This window comes from Talpa occidentalis, unplaced genomic scaffold (assembly GCF_014898055.3).
Source record: "Talpa occidentalis isolate TD23 unplaced genomic scaffold, MPIMG_talOcc4v2.1 talOcc4.4, whole genome shotgun sequence".
In the NCBI taxonomy this organism is placed as follows: domain Eukaryota; kingdom Metazoa; phylum Chordata; class Mammalia; order Eulipotyphla; family Talpidae; genus Talpa; species Talpa occidentalis.
Window position 1 is genome coordinate 103,338,913 of NW_023604295.1, and position 26,381 is coordinate 103,365,293.

The window sequence follows — 26,381 nt, forward strand, 5'->3', positions numbered from 1 at the left end:
GCATTAAGCAAGATGTAAAATAAAAATGTGCAAAGAATATGAATGGGCAATAGAAAAATAAACAACTACAGTCAAAAACCAAAATATGTTTGAACAGTTAAATGTGTCTTAAGAACATAAGTAGACCTACTAAATTAGTTAAAATAAGGAAGCCTAATAATAGCAAGTTCTTAATAAAATAGTTATGGTAAACTATTGGATATCCTCTCACAAAGGTGGGATTTTTGTGTACTCAAATTTTGTGTGTCTGGCTAAGTCCATTTCATTGTCCTTTTGAAAGATATTTTGGCAGGTAAAAAATTCCAGGTTGACATTTTTGTTTTCTTTTTAGTACTCTAAAGATGTTTCATTGTCTTCTAGCAATTATTATTTCTGATGAGAAAGCAGCAGACAACCTTATACATTTTCTTCTTGTGCAAAAATTGACTTTTTCCTCTCTTCTATTGTTTCTAAGATTTTCTCTTGTTTATTCAGTGTATTGTTGCAGTTTCCATCAAATTTCTTTTGTTTGGGGTTTACTGAGAATCCTGGAACTGTGGGATTATACTTTTCATCAAATTTGAAAATTTTTAGCCATTATTCTTCAAAATTTTTATATCCCACCATTTTCTCTCCTTTGATAATTCTAATTATACATATAATGTATTGATTTTAAATTGTCTTAGAGGGGCCTCCCTGGTGGCATAAGGGGTTAAGACACAACCTATGAAGCTGTCTGCAGCCGCTGTAGCACAAGTTTGATCCTTGGCCCACCAGGTTGCTACCCACATGGCACAGCAGACCTCTCCTGACTTGCCCGCTGCTCCCCTCAGCAGTGTATTTCAGTCAATCTGCCTGTTCTGTTCCCCACACTGTCTCTGGTGAATATGCTCAACCCCCACACCTCTGGCCTGTACCCCAGCTCTTGTATTCATAAATAAATAAATCTTTAAAAACTTAAAAAAAATAAATGTCTTAGAACTCATTAATGGTCTGTTTTTATTGTTGTTTTTTTTTTCATATACTTTCCTCACTGTCTTTACTTTTTGATAGGTTTATTCCCATGTGCTCAGCTTCCCTAATTTTCCTTTCTATATTGTTCAATATGTTATTAACACATCTCGTGCATTTTTAAAAATATCAGACACTCTAATTTTTACCTCTAGAAGTTAGATCTGTTTTTTTAAAATATATTCTATGTTTGTGTATAGCTGTTTCTCTTTTCCTCTAGGTTCTTGAACTGAGAAATTGCACTAAGAATTGCTTTAATACCGTAAACTATTAATTCTCTCATTGGTCTGTTTCTCAGGATTTTTTTTCTCATTACATGTCATATTTTTCTGCTTATTTTCATACCTGATAGTTTTCATTAGCTGTGAGATTGTGCTTTATATTCTTGCTTTCCTTAAATTAGAAAAAAAATTGACATGAGTTGCAGTTATTTTGTATGCAGTTTATTTCTTTTTAATTCTGTTCTTAAGCTTTGTTAGATTAGACCAGATTAGCACTTATTCTAGGGCTATACTTTTCTCTTTGTTGAGGTAAGGTCCTTCCTAATACTCTGTTATTAGTATTTAAGGCTTTTATAGTATTAGAAACTGATCTCTGAATTATAAAGTTGTCTACACTGTCTTGGAAATGAGCATTATTGTTCACCCTGTGTGATCCATGAGCACTGTTCTCTATAATCTTTTTTTTTTAAGATTTATTTATTTATTTATACAAGCACTGAGTACAGTCAGAAGCACGGGAGGGTGAGAGAACTCACCAGAGCCAGAGCAGGGAGCAGAACAGGCAGAAGGACCGAAGTACACCGCTGAGGGGAGCAGCGGGTGGCAGGAGAGTTCTGCGCGCCATGTGGGACCCTCACCCGGTGGCCAGGGATCACACTGGTGCTGCATAGGCTGCGGGCAGCTTCGCAACCCAGTGCTCAACCGCTGCACCACCGGGGAGGACCCTGTTCTCTATAATCTTTTGGCAGTTTTTCCGCAACCTCAAATAGCTCCCTCACATGCATGTGTTAATCCATTTGTACTCAATTGAATACATGAGAGGGACTCCGCACATCTCACTGCTTATCTTTTTTTTATAGCTTTCTCACTAGTATTTTACTCCATGAACAATAGCAGCTTGTCTTCTCCACATTCTTGTCTCTGTTTCCTTCTTTGTACTAAGATGTAGACATTCTCTCTAGCAAGTATGATGGTCATTCATAAGTGTCACCTCATTTATTTCTTGACCCTCATGAATCCCTTTTCTTCTTGCCCAGTGAACAATGTCTCCAAAGACACTGTTACATGTATTTTCCTTTTCTGTTCATGTGAGAGTGAAAATCCAGTCTCTTCCATTCCAACTTGATTCAATGTGTATAATACTTGTTATGGACTTTTAATTTGTCCTAATAGCATAATTGTTATTGAAAAGATCATAAAACTCAAAATATGCAATGCTGTCTTAGTAGTGAAGTAGATTGTAGCAAGTTCATAGATATCGCAGGTTGGAAAGTGGTATGACTCCTTTGTCAGAGAAAATGATTTCTAACATTTCTAATATTTGTCACCTTTGCTAACTTGGAAAGCAGACCATATGCCTACTAACTTTGTAGTTCTAGAGGAAGCATTTGAACAGAGGCAGAATATCAAATGTGTCCTGGTTCCTTGAGGTTTATAGCAGGGTACTATAAAATTAGAGATTGGCTTAGACAAAAATTGGATACTTTACAAGCAAGCAACAGAAAGAGTTCATAGATTCAAGGTCTTTAGTGTTGGAAAGCTAACTACAGTTGCCCTTCCTCCCAAGAATGCTGTTTCAGATAGCCTCAAGATAAATTCCATTAAGTATGTGTACAGTGTGAGGGGTGGGGAAGGAAGGGAGGAAGTAGGACATAAAAGTAAATGCATACAGGAGGAATAAATACAATTCTCTGAAAAGATGTTGATGTGATTAGTAGCACATAGATTTGACTGTAACCAATTTTTTCAGAAACCTGTGTTTGAGAGAATTATGTTCCTGGTGAAATCGCAAAGTTAGCCTTGAATGTCTGTGCTTAATTGTTACCTAATGTAACTCTTTGGAAACCAAACATACAGTGTTTGAGAGTATGCTGCAAAAATATTATTATTTCAAAAAAGAGACACAATTTTATGCCCTTTAAACTGGGTATTCGAGGATTATGAACAGGTAAGAACATCTCAGTAGGTGAAATCACACATAGGGAGAACAATGAATGATGCGGTTCCATTTTGCAATGTACTTTCTCCATTAATTACAAATAATGTCTTCCCCTTATCTCTTCAACAGTATTCCATCATTGCTGTGTTTCAATTTCTGCTGTGTGTTTCACGCTTTCCCTTTTCTAATTGGGAAATTTTGTTGCTATTAGTGTCATTTGCCTTTTGTTGTTATTACAAACTGGTATTTTTACTTTATTAGTTGCTGAAACACAAGTATCTACTTCCTGGCCTGATGGAAAAGATTGAGATTACTCAGAGCTCTTGAATTTTGAGCTGAATGTAATGATTGTGTTGTGTTCTCAGGTTTTTTTGTTTTTTGTTTTTTGTTTTTGTTTTTAAGGAAAGCAGAGGATATATTCTAAAAATGGTAACAATGTAGATGGGCATTTGGTGATCAATGGACAAATGGTGGCATGGATGGCTGACAGGCCACAAAATATATCCTTTTTTTTTTCTGAGAACGCAGGTAAGCTATTTTTTCTTGGCTTCTCTTGAACTTAGTTTTGGAAAAGTATTAAAAAAAACTCTGGGCAACAGGATGTGAGTAAAAGTTATGTGTGTTAATCTGCACTGGAGATTTTAAAGCAGAGATGTATTTCTCCACATATTTCCTTCATCTAAAAACACATGCATCTGTGCATGACAAGACATTAGAAGTTGGAAGAGCCACACAATAGATGGAGGCAGAGTTCTTGAAGTCACAGCTTTTTAAATTTGTGCACCAAATTTCCCATTGTGGGAAAAAACTTTATTGTATTTGAAGTTTTTATATGGTGATTTATCATGTTACAATTAATGTACCATAATGTCCAATAATTTCCTAGGACACTTTTGAGAATCTGTTGCATATGTACACTGTCATATATACAAGAATATATGAAATACTGCAGTTCATGAAAACAAAGTTATTCTAATCACATTACATTTCATGTAATCACCTAAATTTATACACAAAAATAAGTCATTCCATTATAAAGTCAGATTTAGTTTAAAACATTTGGTTTGGGCTAAGATAATTATAAGCTGAATAAATCTCCAATTGAGTACTTCCAAGATCCTTTTATTTATTTATTTTTAATTTTTATTTATATGTTTTTATAAGATCCTTTCATATACCACCAACCATATCCTTAAATTTCTTTAGTATATTTTAAGTTATTTATGAATCTACTATTTCAAGTGGTCATCTGATTATAATCTGTGTTATGGGTAAATTTTTTGCTAATTGATAAATTTCATTTTATTATGTGTTCTATAAGTGCAGTTTTTTTCCTCAGTTGAAACAATGGCAGAACTTTTAACTAGTACAATCAGTTTTCTGTGATATTAGTAAATGACTGCATAGCAGGACTAGGTCACATGTCCTACAGCTTGGGGGCAAGGAGAATGAAAGGAATCCTATGTTTTTCTAAGTTCATATATTCATATTTTACTCGCATAAGCCTGAAAGCGATCTTCCAGATTGATCAACCACTAGATATGTTGAAGAAGCACGACTATGATTCCCATTGTTCTCATGTGGTTTTGCGTCCCTTCTTTACCTCTTTGCATTCCCAAAATTAAGTTTGTAATTTCTGTAGACTCCATGGCCTCTCTTCAAATTTGATTTCAAATGTTACCATATTAAGGAATATGTAAAAGAGTCAAGTAATTTTATGGAACACTACTTGTCTTTAATAGCTGTCTTTAACAGCTAATCTTTCTAAACAGTAATCTCTGAGAAATATAATATTAGGTTTACTCTGACAGTCATCTTTCCTTTGTAGTTTTCTTTCAGACAGGACACAGTTCAAACCATTACAGATCTCCAATTGCATAGGTCTCCCTCCATAAGTTTACGTGAAGTTTGGTTATTTTCTAATCTCTTTAGTTCCTGCCATTAAATATTCTCAAAACTTGTAACTATAATGGATAATTCCATTGCTTATGTTTTTGTTGTTACTAGTTAAAACCTAGGGAGTGATCGGATTTCAAAGACATTGGTACTACAGTGTTTCGGTTGAGGGGAGATGGAAGAGAGAATATGAGAGCAAAAGGTGTATTACAATATTGTTGTAAAGAATATCCAATCTAGTGTTGCTAGAGTAGCCAATCTAGTGCTTTTGTACAACATTCGTGGATTTGAGTGGGGAATAAGGTGAAGGCTGCACGGGATGCAGATCTAGTCCTGTCAGTCCCAATCTTTCTTCCTCCTAAGCAGCTTCCCTCTTATAGTTTGTATAGCAGGAGGCTTCAACTTAGGATTTTCCTGCATGTAAAACATTGTGCTGAAAATGTTTGCAAGTGAATGTTTTACTTCATTACTGTTGTTTTACAAATAAGCATACTGAGATGCAGAGAATTTATGTGACTAACCATTGGCTGCAGAGTTAGTTGCTGCATTAGTCAAATAAATAAACTTCTATTACACAGCAGTTTATGCTATTATTCCTGCCCTTACAAATAGAAAGCTGGGTGGATCTCTCTCGTTAGAAACAGAAGAGTTTCTTCTCTGTCCTCTTTATTTTTAAGGAAAAAAAAAGGCATTTAAAAGAGATTGTGTGACTGGCAGAAGGGATAGGAAGCTAGGTCAGCTGATTTCCATTAAGATCCCCAGCAATGGGATAACATTCTCTGTTTATTACATAAAGAGTGCTGTTTAAAAATCTTGTACCCCTTGGTGGAGGGCAGAGGGTACCTTTTTGGTTTTGGTGTGGTGACATGCATCTGAGATGTGATCCTATACTCTTGAATCACATACAGCTTTTAAACCAATGTTACTTCAATTAAAAAAAATATATATATAAAATCCTGTCCTCCAACTTTTCAAAATGTTTGCTTGTAATAGGGCTGTGAGCCAAATTCAGTAAACAACAAATCAGGAGATACATACACTTCTGATTTTTCTGAACTCAATCCAGAAACCGTCAAACTCAACCTGGAAAATTGTCCCAACTTATTCCAGCAGTGTTGATCAAGGAATAAGATAATATGGGGTAGACCTTATTTTCACAGAGATTGGGGCATGTTACATGTCATGATTTCATGTTCTATTCCTTTCCAGTCAATATAATAAGGAGAGAGCACCAATACCTCATACTTAAGGCATAAAAGTAAATATAAAAAAGGAATAATAATATTTTTTCATATGTACACACAATCACTTTCTTTTGGTGTGATATTATTGAATGGTCTGAGGCAAATGGTGTGAAGGTATTGAATAAATACTATAGATTCAACTGAATATATTCAGAATGTTCCAGGAGGTGTCTATTTTACTCTAGAATGTTGTGACATAGCAGCCTATATAAACAGTCAGTAATGTCTACTGTTGGGAAATTATGACCCTTATTTCAGTTGTCAGTTAAGAAGAGATCCAAAATGAAGGATCAACAGGACAACTAGAAAATCATGTTGGTGTCCTCAAATATATCAGTTTTCAAAATGACACAGCACAGTAAAATATAAGCATTTAGTTAAAATAAGCAAGGTAACCTATGGCTATTAAAACATTTACCTATGATTTTAAGAAATATACAAGGTAGCAAATAGGATTGTTTTTTTTTTTTGGTTACACTCAGTCCTTTAAAAATCTCTATAACTATCTGTTTTTTAAATAATTTAAAAAATCAATGTAAAAACCTTTTTGGTAAATTGTGTTTTGATAACCTCTCTACAAAAGCTGTTCTGGGCATCCTTCACCACTTGCCTGTGTGCATTATCTGTAATTGTCTTTTAATAGACTGAGACTAAATTATTAGAAAAAAAATTGCATCGCCAGGGAGTAAGGGTTGTCAGATACTACTGAGATGTAATACATCAAATGCTCAGGTGTTCAGTTTTATCTCATAGGCTGTTTATTTTTAGGACATACATTTAAACAAAAAAGTTTTCAACCTTTGTAACCTGTTCTGATTTCAAATGAGCAAAGTAATGAGCACTAACAACAAGGAAAACAATAGAATTAATGAGTCCTGGAGAACAGCAACATATTAGATAAAGGGTTTGTGACTTAAAGATAATACAAACCTATTTTTTTAACTGGTCTCAAAACTAATTAAAAGTTCTCAAGGAGTTTTCTTTAATAGTTAGGATTTTTAACTGTTTCACATTTTTCAAGAGATATGTGATATTTGTAAATGTATAATTCCATGATTGCCAAAGATCTGTGTTTTGTCTTACTTATTTACATGAATGTAGTGTAATTGTGGATAAGTAATACATTTCTAAAATAACTCTACATGGCCAAAAAATTAGTAAAATGAATATATAATAAATTATATTTGCTCTAATAGAAAGTCAAGAATTTTGAAAATTGGCTCATTTTCAAATTCATATTTTTTTCAGCCAAATTCCATTCTTCCTGAGAATTTTTAATTCATCTGGACATTTTCTATAATCCATATGAGGTACAAACACCTGACCAGGTCTATTTCCTCCTCCATCATATTTTAGAATCTCTGCCATATTCTATTTTTTTCTCTTTTGAGATAGCCCTATTATTTCTTCGTCAGTATTCATCAAATGACAACCTTATGTTCTTTAAAACACAGATTGTTATTTAGCCTCTCAATCTTGTTTCTGATCTTAATATAAGTTGATTATTCGGATCCTTTCGTTCACCTTTACTTTAAAATATGCTAATATGAAAGCCTCAATATTTATAGTCTTCTTGAGTCAGCAATTCCATTTAAAATTTTTTTTCTATGAAAAATGTATGCACAGATTCTGTTAAAATAAGCTTCAGTGCATGATGCTAATTAGTTAAAAATCACCAGGAACCAAATATCCAATAAGTAGGGGTAGACTAAATAAATTATTGTTTACTGATTCATTAATTTATATAATGAAATAGCAAAAATAATTTAACAGTATTTATGGAGCTGAAAATATATTTTAAATATATAAAACTAAATGTAAATATGTTCAGCATTAGGCTATTTTTGTTTGAAATACAAGTTTTCAAATATGTGATCAGAGAAAAAGTACAAAGCATTTACTCATATTCTACATATTTGCTTGGTGGTGAGAAATGGTAATTTTTAATTTAGTTTTCTAAATTATTAAAAATATATTTTTATGAAAAAATTTATTTAAAAATATATGTGATCTCCTTTTTCTCCACAACCTCGCCAACATTTGTTGTTGCTAGTTTTTTTAATATGTGCCATTCTCACTGGTGTAAGATGGTATCTCATGGTAGTTTTGGTTTGCATTTCCCTGATTACAAGTGATGTTGAACATTTTTTCATATGCCTGTTGGCCATTTGCATTTCCTCTTCAGAGAAGTTTCTTTTTAGCTCTTCTGCCCATTTTTTGACTGGGTTATTTTCTTTGTTGTTGTTGAGTCTCATCAGCTCTTTGCAGATTTTTGTGATCAGTCCTTTATCATTAGTGTTGGGTGCAAAAATGTTCTCCCAGTTGGTGGGGTTTCTCTTTGTTTTTGTTATTGTCTCTTTTGCTGTGCAGAAGCTCTTTAATTTGATGTAGTCCCGGGAATGCAAACTGGTCCAACCACTATAGAGAGCTGTGTGGAGATTTCTGGACCTACTAAACATAGAGCTTCCATATGATCCAGCAATTCCACTCCTAGGTATTTACCCAAAGGACACAGAAACATCAATTCCAAAGAACACCTGCACCCCTATGTTTATAGCAGCACTATTTACAATAGCTAAGCTTTGGAAACAGCCCAAATGCCCAAAAATAGATGACTGGATCAAGAAGATGTGGTACATATATACCATGGAATATTACTCAGCATTCAAAAAAGATAAACACATGCAATTTGCAGCAACATGGATGGCGCTGGAAGGGATCATGCTCAGCGAAATAAGCCAAAAAGAAAAAGAAAAATACCGGATGGTCTCACTCATAGCAGGAATCTAGAAAACTTAAATAAGGGACCAGGAAAAAGAATAACTATAAGAAAGTGAAAATCAAAATCAACAAAAAACTATGAACCAGAGACACTTTTTGGGGGGTGGGGGCCGGGAGGGGAGGGATTGGGGTCAGAATGGGGCATGTGCAGTTGTATGGGGGAATATAAAAATAAAATTTATTATTTAATAAAAAATAAATAAATAAAATAAAATAAAAATATATGTGATCTAGGTTGTTTTCTTTAATCGCCTGTGACAAGACCATCCCCCCCATTGTTTTTCTCCTATTTAATTTATAGATCTGAGAAATGTATTTTTAAAATTATTGTTAAGGTTACATTGGATTAAAAAACTGTATATGATTCAGAAATATAGGATCCCACTTTGAATTGTGTATTACCTCACAAAAGCACCATTCTCCTCCACCTTGTCTTTCGTCTCCTCTCTTCTTTTCTCTCCAAACTTCTCTTTTATTTTTAACCAAGATTTATCCCTACATAAAGAACTCTTAATGACTTTCCTTTTTTTTTTTCCTTATAAAGGAAATATGCAATGCCATACATGGATATTTTTGTGACTATAATAATCTTAGGAGGGCATTTGGACTCAAAATCTGAGATAAACTGCAATGGTTTTGTTTTTATTTTAGCAGTGTTTTCATCATTATCAATACAACTTCATAGAAAGGACTTTCATATTGTTTTTTATACCTACTCATTTTAGTGAAATGACTAAATATTAACTGTGCTTGCTCCTCTGTCCATGAGATTAAAGTCAAGAAATGTGTAAGAAATACTTTCATATTCATGACTAGATTTATGATAATGTGCTTGCGTTTAGAACTATGGGACAAAATTTCAATGACATTCTTCAAAGAAATAGAACAATTACTGATGAAATTCATATGGAATCACCAAAACCCAGAATAGCCAAAGCTCTTCTTAAAAAAAAAGAAGGGAATGGAGGCATCACACTCCCAGACTTCAAACTATACTACAAAGCCATAATCATCAAAACTGCATGCATGGTATTGGAACAAGAACAGACATACAGACCAATGGAATCGAATAGAAAATCCAGAAATAAACCCACAGATTTATGGTCAACTAATATTTGACAAAGGAGCAAAGAATATGCACTGGAGCAAAGAAAGTTTGTTCAATAAACGGTGCTGGGAAAACTGGGTCGCTACATGCAAAAGAATGAAGCTTGACCACTACCTCACACCATACACAAAAACCAACTCAAAATGGATTAAAGAACTAGACATAAAAACTGAAACCATAAAAAAAAAAGAACTGAAACCATAAAATACATAGAAGAAAATAATAGGTGAAACACTACATGACATGCACCTCAAAGACATCTTTACAGACACATCACCCAAAGCAGTGATAGTGAAGGCAAAGATAAACAGCTGGGACTATATCAAATTAAAGAGCTTCTGCACAGCAAAAGAGACAATAACAAAAACAAAGAGAAACCCCACCGACTGGTAGAACATTTTTGCACACAACACTAACGATAAAGGACTGATCACAAAAAATCTACAAAGAGCTGATGAGACTCAACAACAACAAAGAAAATAATCCAGTCAATAAATGGGCAGAAGAGCTAAAAAGAAACTTCTCTTAAAAAGAAATGCAAATGGCCAACAGGCATATGAAAAAATGTTCAACATCACTTGTAATCAGGGAAATGCAAATCAAAACTACCATGAGATACCATCTCACACCAGTGAGAATGGCACATATTAAAAAAACTAGCAACAACAAATGTTGGCGAGGTTGTGGAGAAAAAGGAACTCTCCTGCACTGTTGGTGGGAGTGCAAACTGGTCCAACCACTATGGAGAACTGTGTGGAGATTTCTTGACCTACTAAACATAGAGCTTCCATATGATCCAGTAATTCCACTCCTAGGTATTTACCCAAATGACACAGAAAGAGTAATTCCAAAGGGCACCTGCACCCCTATGTTTATAGCAGCACTATTTATAATAGCTAAGCTATGGAAGCAACCCAGATGCCCAAAAATAGATGACTGGATCAAGACGATGTGGTATATATACACAGTGGAATATTTCTCAGCAATCAAAAAAGATAAACACATGCAGTTTGCAGCAACATGGATGGAGCTAGAAGGGATCATGCTCAGCGAAATAAGCCAGAAAGAAAAAGAAAAATACCAGATGGTCTCACTCATAGCAGGACTTTAGAAAACCTAAATAAGAGACCAGGAAAAAGACTAAAAGACTAATCAATACAAAGTAAAAATCAAAATCAACAAGCAACTATAAACCAGAGACACACTGGGAAGGGGGGGTAAGAAAGGGTAGAGATAGGAAGGACTAGAGTCAAAATAAGGGGGGAGGTGCAATCGTATGGGGAATATAACCAAAATGAAAATGCATGCATTGTGCAAAGATGAAAAAAGATGTAAGCATTATATAAAATAAAACATTTAAATAAAAAAAGAACTATGGGACAAGTAGAAAAAATCAGATTTTTCTTTATGCAGCATGAACTAACCCTGAGTAATCACTTTTAATATTTTCATTCATAAATTGCCAGATATTTTCTATATTCAAATGTAGACTTCTGTGTATAACATATGAGATGCTTTTATAGTATATAAAATTTTTTTCTGTGGTTGAATTCATTTTTCTATGATTATTTCTACCTTTAGGGATAATGCTTAAACAAACATATATCTCTATGTAGTTTATTAAATTTGTATGATTTTCCTTTTCCTAATATAACTTTGTATGTCTTAGTGAATATTTTCATACATAGAAAATTTATGAATTTTTATTTTAGATAGATATTCTTTATATTGTTCATTAAAATATCAATCTTGTCTCAAGTTCCACCATCATTCTTACATTCTCAAAAAATATGCTTATCTAATTCTTCATTAAAAACAGTAAGATTTTCAAATAATATTTGTCTTTTTCTCCCTTCTCAACTACATTAGCGGACATAGGATAAATGTTCATATCTGATTAGAAATTTATCTCTTTTAGTTTCAGAGGTGGGTTATTTAAATACTTCAAAGTTATTTATCATGCATCCCCTGCTGCAAGATCATGTTTACTTCTTTCTTACATATTAGTCCACTTTAAAATTTTATTAAAATATGTTTCTACAACCCAGATGCCCAAAAATTGATGACCAGATCAAGAAGATGTGTATATATACACAAGGAATACTATTCAGCAATCAAAAAAGATAAACTAATGCCAATTGCAGCAACATGGATGGAGCTAGAAGTGATTATGCTCAATGTAATAAGTCAGAAAGAAAAAGAAAAATGTCAGATGGTTTCACTTATAGGAGGAATATAGGGAACTATATTCCCCTATAATAATAACAACAATAAAAAATAACTTTCAACAGTACATTAAGTTACAATAGTGTAAACCTTTGAAGAAGGCAAAAAAAAAAATAATGTGTATTCCATAATAAATAGGATGACAAAACGGTACAAATATGAAAAGAACCATAGCAATTAAATTCTAACCACAAACTGGTTGTACATTTTTTTAAAAGAAACCAAATATTAAATAATGAAACCAAAATATTAAAAAAAGAAACCAAATATTAAATAATAGCAAAGATTGAAAACTGTGAAAGGCTGAGAAAGAGAACTGAAAGGGAGGGATGTTTTGGGTTCCTTTTGATCTGGGTGAATCTAATACAACAAATCTCATTTTCTTTATGAAAACCAGTTTCATCTGTTTATTATGCCAAAACAAAATGGTTCTATTTATAATGCCTTATTTACATACCATACAATTGAATTGTGTTGAAACACAATTTGACAAATTATAGTTTTTGGTAAAACTAGTAAATATAATAATTGTATATAACTGGAATCTATCACTAGTCAAACGTACACGTATCTGATTTTATTTGAAGAAATAACTTGGAGCTATTTGAAAATGATTTAAATATAAATGATTTAATTGTATAAAAACTGAAAGAACTTAACATAAAATAAAATTGTACAAAATAATTTTCAGTGATTTGTACTTTGTAATTATCTAGAATCAAGGAATTTTCTGTGAAATTAGGACCCTGAACACAAGAGAACACATATTCCTTCAGCTTCCTTGCTAGCTTTTTGAACAATTATGGAGAAGGCAATCTATTATTAAATAGTTATTTAAATTCTTTCATAAGATAGCATCTCTGGTCTCCATGAACTATTTGAGTGTTCTCAATGTTATGAAATTACAAATGCCCTTCCCCAATAGGTTGAATATACAATTTATCAACTTCAATTCTCATTTTCCTTAGAATCATCATGAAAGAAAATGTATATAACTTTGCCAATCGTTTTCCAAGCTTAGAAGAGTAATCAAACTTATAAAGTATACTTAGTACATTCTGTTTCATCTCAAAAATAGCTACATGAAAGTTAGAATCCATTTATATATAGTATAAAGGATTTTCTAATTTAGTTTAGCCATAGTAGGTTAGCATTATCTTATAAAAGAAAGATGAAATATTTGTAAGAAAACAAAAGTTTTTCTTTTTTCCTGAGTGGTATGTACATGCACAGAAAATTAGGATCAACTTGCTTCAAAAGATATTGCAAATTAATAGAGGGTTTAATTTTTCAAGCATGTAATTGTCACTTAATAAACCCTGCACCAGTTCACTCATGGTGTTCTGGCCTTCTGACAAAGTTAAAACAGCTTCCAACAGTGACTAATTTACTCCCAAGTTATAGTTTTTGCCTTGGGACAAATCTATATCATGATGCATTCCAGTAACTACGTTGCATGTTGCCAGATCCAATGATGGGTAGTTAAGTTCCTTGTCTTTTCCCAGCAAGGCAATATTGAAAGGCAATTATGAGAAAAACTATCAATATATCAGCAATTGCTCTTTTATAAATAAGTAAAAATGTTAACACTTTTCTCATTACTAATATAATGAAATAAAATTTTATCATTCTTCGATTTTACTAATCCTTTTAACATAGTATCCAGCAATATCTGTATTGAGATTTTATGTAATGTTTGATACAATAATGAAAACAGTATACAAAAGAATTCCATGCTGATCATATGTTCAGTTATAAAGGGTCATCACAGTAAATATATAGCTAAGGTTGTCATTCCAAGGATATTGCTTGCATCTAAAAAGGAGAGTTCAAATTAAAAATGTATATAACGTGAGAATTTCTCAGAGGTGGCAATGCATTACATTAAGGACCCACATTTCTAATTTCCCGCTAAAACCATGATGGACTGACCAGAAACCAAACATTAAAAAACGAATGTTTTGAAGAGTACTATTTATTTAAGTAATCACAAAAACTAAACAGGAATAAATTTAACAAGCAATTAAGGATTTTTTTTTTTTTTTTTAAGATTTATGTATACAAGCACTGGGTACAGTCAGAAGCACAGGAGGGTGAGAAAATTCATCAGAGCCAGAACAGGGAACAGAACACGCAGACTTGACAAAGTACACAGCTGAGGGGAGCAACTGGCGGCAGGAGAGGTCTGCGCACCATGTGGGACCCTCGCCCAGCATCCGGGGATTGAACCGGCGCTGCAGAGGTCGTGGGCAGCTTCGCAACCCAGCGCTCAACCGTTGCGCCACCGGGGAGGCCCTGAACCCATGTTGTTTTAATAAAAAAATTATACAAAATATACTTACAATAGACAAAGATATATACTAGTAAAGTGCCTCTGCTAATTCAGTTCTTTCCTACCAGGAACATGGAAGGAGAATAGAATATTTGCATTGTAGAGATGAAACATAATGCTCTGAGAAGGTAGGATATTTATTCAATATCACGTAGCTGTCATATTTTGGAGCCTGAATATTATTCAAATCTCTCCGGCCTCAAAGGCCGTGCAAACCACTACCTGAAAGACTAGTCACTGAATGGGAATTTTTTTTTTTTTTAAAGATTTATTTATTTATTTATACAAGCACTGGGTACAGTCAGAAGCGCGGGAGGGTGAGAGAATTCACCAGAGCCAGAGCGGGGAGCAGAGCAGGCAGAAGGACCGAAGTACACTGCTGAGGGGAGCAGCGGGCGGCAGGAGAGGTCTGCGTGCCTTGTGGGACCCTCCTCCGGTGGCCGGGGAGCAGCCGGGGATCGAACCGGCGCTGCAGAGGCCGGTTCAAATAGAAAGCAATTACTAAAGAAAGATAAAAACAGAGAAACACAGTGTTGCTCTAGGACTTGCACAGAACACTTGATGTTTTTATAACTGTTTTATTATATTTCATAATATGTAAAATAATCACCTCTCCCTCTTCCTTCCTATCTTATTCTATCCCTCCTCTCCCAAAAGATATCCTTAATTGGGCCTTCCCGGTCGCGCAGCGGTTGAGCGCTGGGTTGCGAAGCTGCCCGCAGCCTCTGCAGCGCCGGTTTGATCCCCAGCTGCTGGGCGAGGGTCCCACATGGTGCGCAGACCTCTCCTGCTGCACCCACTGCTCCCCTCAGCAGTGTACTTTGTCACTCTGCCTGTTCTGTTCCCTGCTCTGGCTCTGGTAAATTCTCTCACCCTCCCGCGCCTCTGACTGTACCAGTGCTTGTATAAATAAATAAATAAATAAATAAATAAATAAATAAATCTTTTTAAAAAAAAAAAAACACAACAACATGGGTTCATAGTACTCCATATGATCCAAAATATAGTGTCCCACCTTTTCAGATATTGTATTCTAGCTAGTGTAGTGAATTTTCTATATTGAAAAAATATAATCCTGTTAGAGAAAAGAGGAAAATGAACCAAAATGGATACAAAATGTTAAATATAGTAAATATATCCTAATACTAAGTAGATAATTAAATAACTAGAGTGTGAACATACAAGCTTTATGAGTGATGTTTATGCCTAGATGTCATACATAGAAAGTGAGTTAGTAGCTAGTAAGATATACAAAATGGAATAAATGAAACTTTTCATTCCAGATGAAAAAGGAAAAAAGACTAGGTCATAAATTTGCCACTTCTGTGTCTCTAAATCTGCCACCTATTGTTAATAAAGGATGTAGTTCCTTTGTCTCCTTATATGCTGTGGCCAAAAAGTCTAGATAAAATTCTTGTCTGCTCTCCAGGGCAATTAGTAGCTCCTGTGGTGATCACATATAATTGCCTCTATAGTTCTCTGACAGAGCAAGAGTGTGGACCACAGTCTTGTTCTGCTATTATGCCTGTTTCTCAATTCTGTTCCCCTTGGATTTGTCAGAGGTAGAAAAGTATAAGGTCAGACTGTGGCCAGCTTCCTGTTTCAAGCCCCTTAGAAATACAATTAATCCTATATGAGAGAAGTACAGTTAGAACTTTAAATATAATATGAGATTTCTAAAATTTAAGCTGAGAAATATAAAATGATGGAATAATTATACTAAAACTAGCATATGCTATAAAGAGACCAACTACCCTGCAGTGAAAGGCATTTCAACAGTGTACATTTCAAAGTATCAACTGAGAAGTAATAGAACCTTCTCTTTCTACATAAGGAGTTGAGACTCCTCTAATCACCAGTTATACAGGTTATAAAACCATGATTAAACAAAGAATTAACACTAAATCCAAATGTTTTTAGAAGCTTTCAAATGAAAGCAATAAAAGCTATGTACTATAAATGAATTCAGAAAAAAATTTCCCAACCTTTGCTGAAGATGCAGTAACTGTTTTTTTAATAGTGCTGATTACAGTTAGGAAGAGAGAAGTAGGACTAATATTTTATCAACTATTGAATTCTTTAGTTTTTCTCTTGTAAAACAAGTTTTATTAACCTTTTTTTGGTAAAATAAACAGTGAAGCATAATCAAACAATTTCAGTGATTGTAAAATAGTATGACTATTATAAAGCAGGAAAATGAGATAACATATAATAATTTGCTAATAATATAATTATCAATAACACCCAAAGGAGCCAACTATCAGATAAAACTGGTAAGAAATAATGATGCTTAAAACAAGATAGTTTGTCTTCGTAGATGCCTCTGTAAGTTTCTTACTATTCTCTAAACTGATGATTTCTGGGAAACTTTTCCATTGATCCCTCTAACTGCTCTGATGTTTGTGCTTTTCTTTCTGTACACCAATTCCATCATTTTCTGAGGTAAAACAGAGACACTTATAGTTAGGAAGGATTTTCACGTGTGTTTTATAATTACTTTTGGTTCACTTTTGCTTTTATTTTGGAGTTGAAAAACAAGAAGATGTGGTGTATATACACCATAGAATACTGTTCAGCAATCACAAAAACTCATGCCATTTGTAGCAACACGGGTGGAGCTGGAAGGGATTATGTTCAGTGAAATAAGTCAGAGGAGAAAGGAAAAATATTGAATGGTTTAGCTTATAAGAGGAATATAGGAAAACCAAGCAAAGGGTCAGGGGGAAAAAAAGACAAAAGCAGCATGCAAACTAAAAATTGGAGACATACGGCAGGGGATGGAGAGGGAGAAGGATCAAAATGTTGGGGAGGAGGAAGAGCACAAGAGACTATGGTGACAGTTCATGGGTGACTTGATGGTGGGAATTTTATGGGGTTTACACCTGAGAGGAGAAATCAAACATTGACAAAAATGCACAATGATATAAATTAATAAATTAATAATAAAAAGAGAAAATCATGCTTTAACTTAATATATTAAATTGCAGTGACCATAACTTAGAAAAAAGTCAAAATGTAAACTGTATTTCTAACTGAAGTCTTTATATTGTTAAGAATGAGGCTCCTAAAAGTTAACTAGTAAAAAAGAAAGATTTTAAAATAATATGCAGGTGCCCTGGCAATGAAACTAGAGCCTAAGCATTAATAGATATTGTTTTTTACTTTCTCTGGTCTTTTTCCTGAAGGCATTTCTGCCTAATCATTGTTTCTGCTCCCTTAAATTTTATATTTTTTTCCAATTTCATTGAAGAATAATTTTTTAAGGATTTATTTATTTACACATGGGAATCTTTTTTGCAACTTCAATCTTATGCAAACTCCAGTCTGCAGTCAAAAGAACAAGAACATTCAACCTAATCCTTCTCAAAATAACCATTATCTTGATTTTTATGCTAATTAGTTTCATACTTTATAAATTAATCATCCAAGCTACACCCTTAAATGTAGTGTCATCTTGTCATTTGTACTTTGTATATAGAGAATTATAAAGTGTATACTTTTTTCCTGAGATTTATTCATGTCATTCATATCCACGAACCAGTCTTTTTTTGTTGTTTTATAGTGTGGCATTGTATAAGTATATTGCAAATTACTTATTCTTTTTATTATGTGTCGTTGTCAACAATGATGCACACTTGGCCATTTTCTAATTTGGAATGATTACAAATAATGATGCTCTGAACATTCTGGCTCACATATACATTCACTGTTCCTAGATATAGTCCAAGAAGTGGAGTTGCTCAGTCAAAGGCCATGAACTATTTTTTGGGCCTCCCTGGTGGTGCAGCAGTTGAGCGCTGGGCTGTGAAGCTGCCTGCAGCCTCTGCAGTGCCGGTTCGATCCTCTGCCACCAGCGAGGGTCCCACATGGCGTGCAGACCTCTCCTGCTGCGCCCGCTGCTCCCCTCAGCAGTGTACTTTGTCAGTCTGCCTGTTCTGCTCCCCGCTCTGGCTTTGGTGAATCCTCTCACCCTCCCGTGCTTCTGACTGTACCCAGTGCTTGTATAAACACATAAATACATCTTAAAAAAAAAAAAAAAGGCCATGAACTTTTTAAATTTTAATAGAAAAGCAAACAAATTTTTCCAAAGTGGTTGTACTAACCAGTGTTATCTCAATTAATAAAAAAAAGCAATAACAATAAAAGTAGTCATACTAAGGTAAAGAGGTCCCAAGTGAATGGAAGTTCCCATTGTTCCACATTCCTTCTAATGCTTGTTTGATTAATCATTCAGAAAATTTGAATAAAACAGAACTTCCTGTGCAAAGTACTAGCAAATTACATCCAACAACATACTAATATGGTAACATAACAAGACCAAGTATGGTTTACCCCAAGATTACAAGATTGTTTAACATTTGAAAATAAATGTAATTCACCTTATTGAAAAATAAAGGAGAAAAGTCATGATCATTTCAAAGATTCAGAAAGTATTTGATGAAATTTAATATCCATTCATAATAATAGAGAAAAAACTCAGCAAATTATGAATAGGAAACTTTGGTAACACATTAAATAGTATGACAAATGTTATAATATCACATTTAGTTGTGAAAGATGGAAAAATTTCCATGAAATTGGGACTAAAACAAGACTGATTCTAGTGTCCATTTTACAGATTCTTGCAAATGCTGTGAAACAAATACATTTTTTTAAAGATTTATTTATTTATTTATACAAGCACTGGGTGCAGTCAGAAGCTCGGGAGGGTGAGAGAATTCAGCAGAGTCAGAGCAGAGAGCAGAACAGGCAGACTGACAAAGTACACTTCAGCAGGGGTGGCAGGAGAGGTCTGCGCACCATGTGGGACCCTCACCCAGTGGCCGGGGATTGAACTGGCACTGCAGAGCCTGTGGGCAGCTTCACAGCCCAGCGCTCAACAGCTGTGCCACTGGGGAGGCCCAAAAAATATTTATGTTTTTTAAAGATTAGAACTGAAAAGGAAAAGTGAAACTGCCGTAATTGCAGATAGTATCACCATGTTATACGGGAAATCGAAAATATCCATTGGACTTATTTCTTTTATTATGGCAATCAAAAATTTTGAGATAGTGTTATTTACTATTACATATGGTATATCATAATTATTCCACCAAGAAGATGATGCCCAGAGGGATTCAGGAATACCCATTTATAGAAGTCTGTGTAAGCAAGGCTTACATCTACTGTGGAGAACAAATAGTTTTGAAAAACTTGTGACAGCAAATGGTTTTATTTAATCTTTACCACATTAGTATAAAGAAGACACTATTTGTTGTAATGTGTTATAGAAGAAAATTAGGCACAGGGTAGTGCTATTATTTATAATAGTTAGGATGAATAATTTAACAACAGCAAAAAACACTTCACTTAATTCATAATGAGAAATACAGTTGTCACAGAGATTGAAACAATTGAGTCAACATAATCAGCACATTTTCTCTATAGCAGTTATATAAATTCCTTGGAGAGCACAGATTTCAAACAAGGGGAGTTAAATGGATCAAATAATAACAGAGATCTTAGGATAATTGGATTCTCTGTAACAATGGGAATGATATTGCCAACAGGACATAATATACTCAAAATAGATTATATCTTCTATGTATCTCTGCACCAGAAACAGTCTTATTGTTGGACACATAAATATATCTGTTAAGATTTCTTCTTCCTTTGGAAAATTTTAGATGGCCCTAGAGTTTTTCTCTGTTGTTCGTAAAGATAAATATGCGAAGACTAAGATACAATACCTATTATACATTCTTAATCCTTGAATCATAACTATTGCACCTTACTGGCAGACTTTGAATTAAGATAGCTTTGTCTTTTAAAATGTAGGATATGTGTTCTAGTTAGAGTGCAGACTTACTTGCATTTGTAATTTTCAAGTTTGGGCCTTCCAGTGATGGTCTTTATAATTGTAAGGAAGTTGTAATCTAAATCTGTGTAGTCCACTAGAAATTGACAGAGCCTCAGTAGAACTGAATATACTGTTATAAGGATTAGGCTTCTGAAAAATTATTAGCAAAATATTTCCATGTGGCAATTTGGAAATGAGTAGCAAAAGTCTTAACAGTTTATAAAGCAATTGTGCATCTAGAAATATATATTAAGAAAAAGGCTAAAATATTAAAAAATATTAACATACAAACTACTCCGTGATACAATTTTTCAATTACTCATTGGTTTTTTGAAAAGAATAGATATATTTTATTTTTATTTTATGCCAAGTTACATGATATTCTCAACATGTTAACATGGTTATTTCTTGCTGGTGGGATTATAAATAATTATGGTTTTCTATTTACCTTTCTATTTACCTGTTTTTGACTTGGGTTTTACTAAAATACATATCATTTATTCTTGTTTCCAATTATTGTACATGATTTGTCACATACCAACATTTAAAATGTTTTATTTATGCATTTATTTATATTTATTTATTTATATTTGTATTTGTCCACTACTGTCAGGTGCTGATAACTATGTGGATTTATTTCTGGGCTTTTGATTCCATTTCATTGACTGTGTATCTATTTCTATGCCAATACCATATTGTTTTCTGTTCTATTGATTTATGGTTAAGTTTCAAGTCAAGTAATGTGATAGTTCTGTTTCTCACCTTTTTTCTCAAGTTTCCTTTCATGATTTGAGGACTAATATGGTTCCTTATAAATTTTTTTAAATATTTATTTATTTATACAAGCACTGGGTACAATCAGAAGCGTGGGAGGGTGAGAGAATTCACCAGAGCCAGAGCAGAGAGCAGAACAGGCAGAATGATGAAGTACACTGGTGAGGGGAGCAGCAGGGGGCAGGAGAGTTCTGTGCGCCATGTGGGGCCCTCGCCCGGTGGCCGGGGATTGAACCAGCACTGCAGAGGCTGCGGGCAGCTTCACTACCCAGCGCTCAACCGCTGCGCCACCGGGGAGGCCCTGGTTCCTTATAAATTTTAATTATTTTTAATTTCTTTGAAAAATAATGATGGTATTTTGTGAGCATTGTGTTAATTTTATTTACCATTTTAGATAGGATAGTGATATTGATTATGTTGAGTGCCCCCTTTGGTGAGCATGGAATACCTTTCTATATATTTGCTACATATTTTACTAACATTTTATAGTTCTTGTAAAAGTCCATTACCTCTTCAGGTTATTTTGGGTATTAAATTATTTTTAATGTAATTATCAATGGAGTTATTTTCTTGATTTCTTTTCCCTTTTTTGTTGTTTATACGTTTAAAAATGCCATTGATTTTTGTATGTTGATTTTGTAACCTGCTATTTTGCTATATTCATCTCCTGTTTTTACTAACTTTTTGGAGTCATCTTTAAGATTTTCTATACACGTAATATTGTGTCATGTATATTGTAATAGTGCTAGTTTTCACTTCTTTTTTCCAACTTGGGTTCCCTTTATTTCTTGTATTTGATAGTCTGGCCAATACCTCTAATACTGAGTTAAAGAGAAATGGTAACAGTAGGCATCCTTATCTATTCTAGTTCTGTTACTATGCAGAGGAGGACCCCAGGACCCCTAAACCTGCCTGCTCTAAATAGGTTCTGCCATCTGACACATCAAGACAGAACATACCCTAGTACATAAGACCTTTATTGGAAAGAAACTTTAATACAATTAGTATACAACAAAGAGAAGGGAAGGGAAAGAATAGATAAAATGGGTTCCAAATGAAGCATTCAAAGTAGGTAAATGCCCAGATGAACATGGTTGTCCATAGCAGGGCCATCGAGGCCCGAAAGCCTGCCACAAGTCTAAGGTACCTTCTGGTGAGGACCCATAGGAAAGGGGCTTAAACAGCCAGATAAGTCTGGAAGAAAAAGGGCAAAATCAAAATTAAGATAAACACTGCCATAGTCAGCCTCCCCATGTGTCTCTCACCGTCATCCATTTCAAGTGTCTCCTTTCATTTCCCCCAAGCCCTTGGTACAAGTCCAAAACTGAGACTCAAGTGCTGCTTCTTCATATGTCTCTTCTCTCTCTGCTTCTAGGTGCCCTTCTTGCTCTCTATCTTGCTTCCTCCCTTCTCCAGCCTCCTCTCTGGCTTCTCCTCCTCCCTGTTCAGCTCCACGCTTCCTTGAGTGGGGCAGGGAACTTAGAACTTCCCCGTTCTCTGGAACCATCCTATTACAGTTCTTTAAATTTCTTGTCTATTTCTGAGGAAATAGTATCAAGTTAGAAAAGTCTTCATTGTTTATTTTTTAAATAGTTTTGAAAAGTTTGTGATTCTTTTTCTTCCAAGTAATATGATTACTTTATGAAGGGTTAAAAAACCAAAATAATCCTTCCTAATCTGATTAGAAAAACATTCTAAGTATGATACTTGCAGTATTTCATCTCTTCATCTTTAATAATTCACTCTTTGAAAATTTTTTTTGAAATTTCATAATCTTTCTAGAAAACTTCTTGTATCTGTCAATAATTTAAAAAAGTTTCTTGTCACAAATGGAAATTACTTATTTCTAACTCTTCATTAGTAATATTATATTTGACTGTTAAAAACCGTAAAAAGAAAAATAGTAAAGAACTTTTTTTTTGTAGAACTGAGTGAAAGTATTATATTCTCTTTTAAATGAAGAATTAAATCCTAGAAATATATTTGCACATAGTCATATATAGTGCACTGTCTAAAATCAGTAGATCATAAACAATTTCTCCTATAAATTTTTATAAAAGAAATATGATCATTAATTCATAACCGATTTGAAAACACAGTGTGCTCTAATCATGTATATTTCCATTCATGTGTATTTAATAAATTTTTAAGCAATTCTTGATAATCAAGAAAATTTTAAGACATTTATTTTTAGTTTTGTTAGTCTGAGGCTTTTATAAAAATTTATTATATCAATTTTAGGAAAAGAGAGATGCGTGACCAGAGGCTGAAGAACCAAAAAGCCAGAAAAGGCAGCAAATTCATTTAGTTTGCTGGGAGGTCATCACTTTCTCAACACAACGGATGAGCTGCCAGCAAGTGTCATAATGAAACATGCCAATGCCTCCTAGGGCCTTAAGCTACAGACATCTTTTTCATTTGGCTTTCCATGGAATTTTGAATAGACCATTGCAAGACAAATTGTTCAAGCCTTTGTGTTTCCTTTTTATTGTTAATGTGGTTGTTACATTTACAGAGAAAAAGACCTTTTATATAACATAAAGCACTTTTTTGTAACTTTCAACTAATGTTTTATTTGTTTTGAAGGCAATTTATCCTAAATTAAATATAGAGAACCTAGAGTGCAATTGAAAATATAATTTTGCCCAATTGCCAATTAATCAGGAGTTAAAAGCATTTGAGCACAGAATTGGCTAAACCTCTAGTCAGAGGAAAGAGGAGACATTCTTTATCATGTAAATGAAGACATTTCTAATTGAAGAAAAAAATTCAGAAAATGAATAGGCATTATCATTACATTACCCAGATCATTTAATTTTGTTTTCTCCTCTCATAAAATTTGTCACAGAACAAGTAGATGGCATTGGATATATGTGCACTGCTGCTGCTAACTATTGGCATGATTTAGGGATTCTATTGCAAGGTGTCTTTTCCTTTGATACTTTAAAAAGTCAAGCAGATTCTATCACCTCTCCTCAGTCATAGTCATTTGCATTTTAGTCTTCTCTACTTACAGAAGCATATATTAGAAAAAATGTTATTTCCAAGTTCAAGGAAAAACAGTCTCTGTCCAAATATGATTTTGCATATTCATAGACCTAAGTTCATTTTAACAGTTGTTAACAAGCACAACAAATTCTGGAATAAATGATATGTTATCTTAAACATGGGGTGAAGGTAGGCAAATTTTATAATCCCAAATATAATTCATATTCTGCCTCAAACAATTAGTGTCTTGCCTGCCTTTTAAATATGACTCATATCGTCAGAAACTGTATCTTTATGGTATCATACAAGTCTGTATATAGAGGCTTCACTTGTCTTTTGGGCATTTGTGGAACATTGTTAAGTTTAAAAAATTTATGGAAAAAGTCCAAAACAGGGCCTCCCCTGGTGGTGCAGCAGTTGAGTGCTGGGCTGTGAAGCTGTCTGCAGCCTCTGCAGCGCCAGTAAAATCCCTGGCCACCTGCCAGGGTCCCACATGGCGCTACAGACCTCTCCTGCCGTGCCCGCTGCTCCCCTCAGCAGTGTACTTTGTCAGTCTGCCTGTTCTGTTCCCCTCTCTGGCTCTGGTGAATTCTCTCACCCTCCTGCGCTTCTCACTGTGTACCCAGTGCTTCTGTAAATAAATAAATAAATCTTTTAAAAAAAAAACCTTTTTTTAAAAAAAAGTCCAAAACAGTGGGGTAAAGGTTTAGGATTAATTATATGTATTAGGATTAATATATGTACCACCATTCTTTGTTTTCAAATAGTATGCCACAGATAATGTTGCCATCAGTATGTGCAGGTGTGGCTAAACGGTGTGTAAGGAATGACAGGCAGTTGTTTCTAACTACACGCAAATGAGGCTGATTTTGCTCTTTTGCCAAACTACTACTTATAGTCTCCTTTCTATTTCTTTCTATTCAAGAATTACCCACTGTGAACCCCTTCAGTTCCCTAATGGGTATGGGCTGTGCTGTTCTCCCTGCTACTGTTGTGCCCCAGCTTCTTTGCATCCATTAAACATGGGTTGTTATGAAAGCTGACACTATGTCTTGCCATATAGCCTTCTGGGGCTACTCTTGCCCACCTTGTCTAAAGTAATTTCATTTTACCTGCAGTACAGCAGATGTTTATATATCCTTTTGTCATCCATCCTCCACATATTAGCACAACTTCTGTATTCAGAGGAATAAAAAAGTGACTTTACTGCTAATAGAAAGGCTGTATAACATGAATTCATTTGTAGAGAATCTACCTGAAACTTCAAAGTTATTAGATTCTTACTTAGAGCTTAAAAAACACCTAATTTTTGTCATCATCATCAGCAGCAGCAACAATAACACCATAGTCATATAATGGAACAGGTACTTTTAATTTTTTTGGAGACACTCAGCTAAGTGCTTTACCAGAATCATCTAATGAAGTTTTCTCCATCAAAAAAAGATATAAAAACAAGAAAGGTGTGATGAAAAATCTCATTATTAGGGCACATAGGTATCTTTTTTCCCCTTTTGTTTTTTATGTAAAATAAACCACATACGTATCTCATCCCAAATCATAAAAATTGGTAATCTTGTAGAGTAAAACCATGCATACAGTACTATTTATAGAAATATAAGTGATATTACTACTGGAACCATGTTTCACTTTTCTGTATCTCAATTTTCTCTTATTTAAAATGTATATAATGTAATACTTTTATCACAGCCATTGGTTAAGATTCAACTGTTATATTTAATATAATACTTCCTGGCATACAGTAAACAATTAATAAATGTTAGTTATTTTGTTAGTTTAATTGGGAGTTTAGGCTATAATGTTATAGTTATCAGATATCCAAAGAATGCTAACCAACATGATTTTTCTAAGTAACATATTTTAAATGTCTTCATTTACTCAGTAGATATTTTTGAGACCCTCTGATGAATTAAAGTTTAGATACAGATTTTTAAACTAATTATTTGCTCTTTTTATATCATTATGGTCAGGCTTATTTTCACTGTATAGCTTAACTATAGAATGTTGTGTAACAGTGAATGGCTC

The 26,381-nt window shown here is 34.0% G+C and overlaps 1 protein-coding gene across 2 annotated transcripts in view; it reads left to right on the forward strand.

Moving 5' to 3' along the window:
- The first annotated feature begins 3,516 nt into the window (after positions 1-3,516).
- Positions 3,517-26,381, forward strand: part of MSR1 (macrophage scavenger receptor 1) — a 143,953-nt gene continuing 121,088 nt past the window's right edge. For both annotated transcript variants that reach the window (XM_054700817.1, XM_037525974.2), the window contains exon 1: positions 3,517-3,678. In XM_054700817.1, coding sequence (XP_054556792.1) covers positions 3,618-3,678 — 61 coding nt within the window. In that variant the 5' untranslated portion in view covers positions 3,517-3,617. The remainder of the gene's footprint in view (positions 3,679-26,381) is intronic.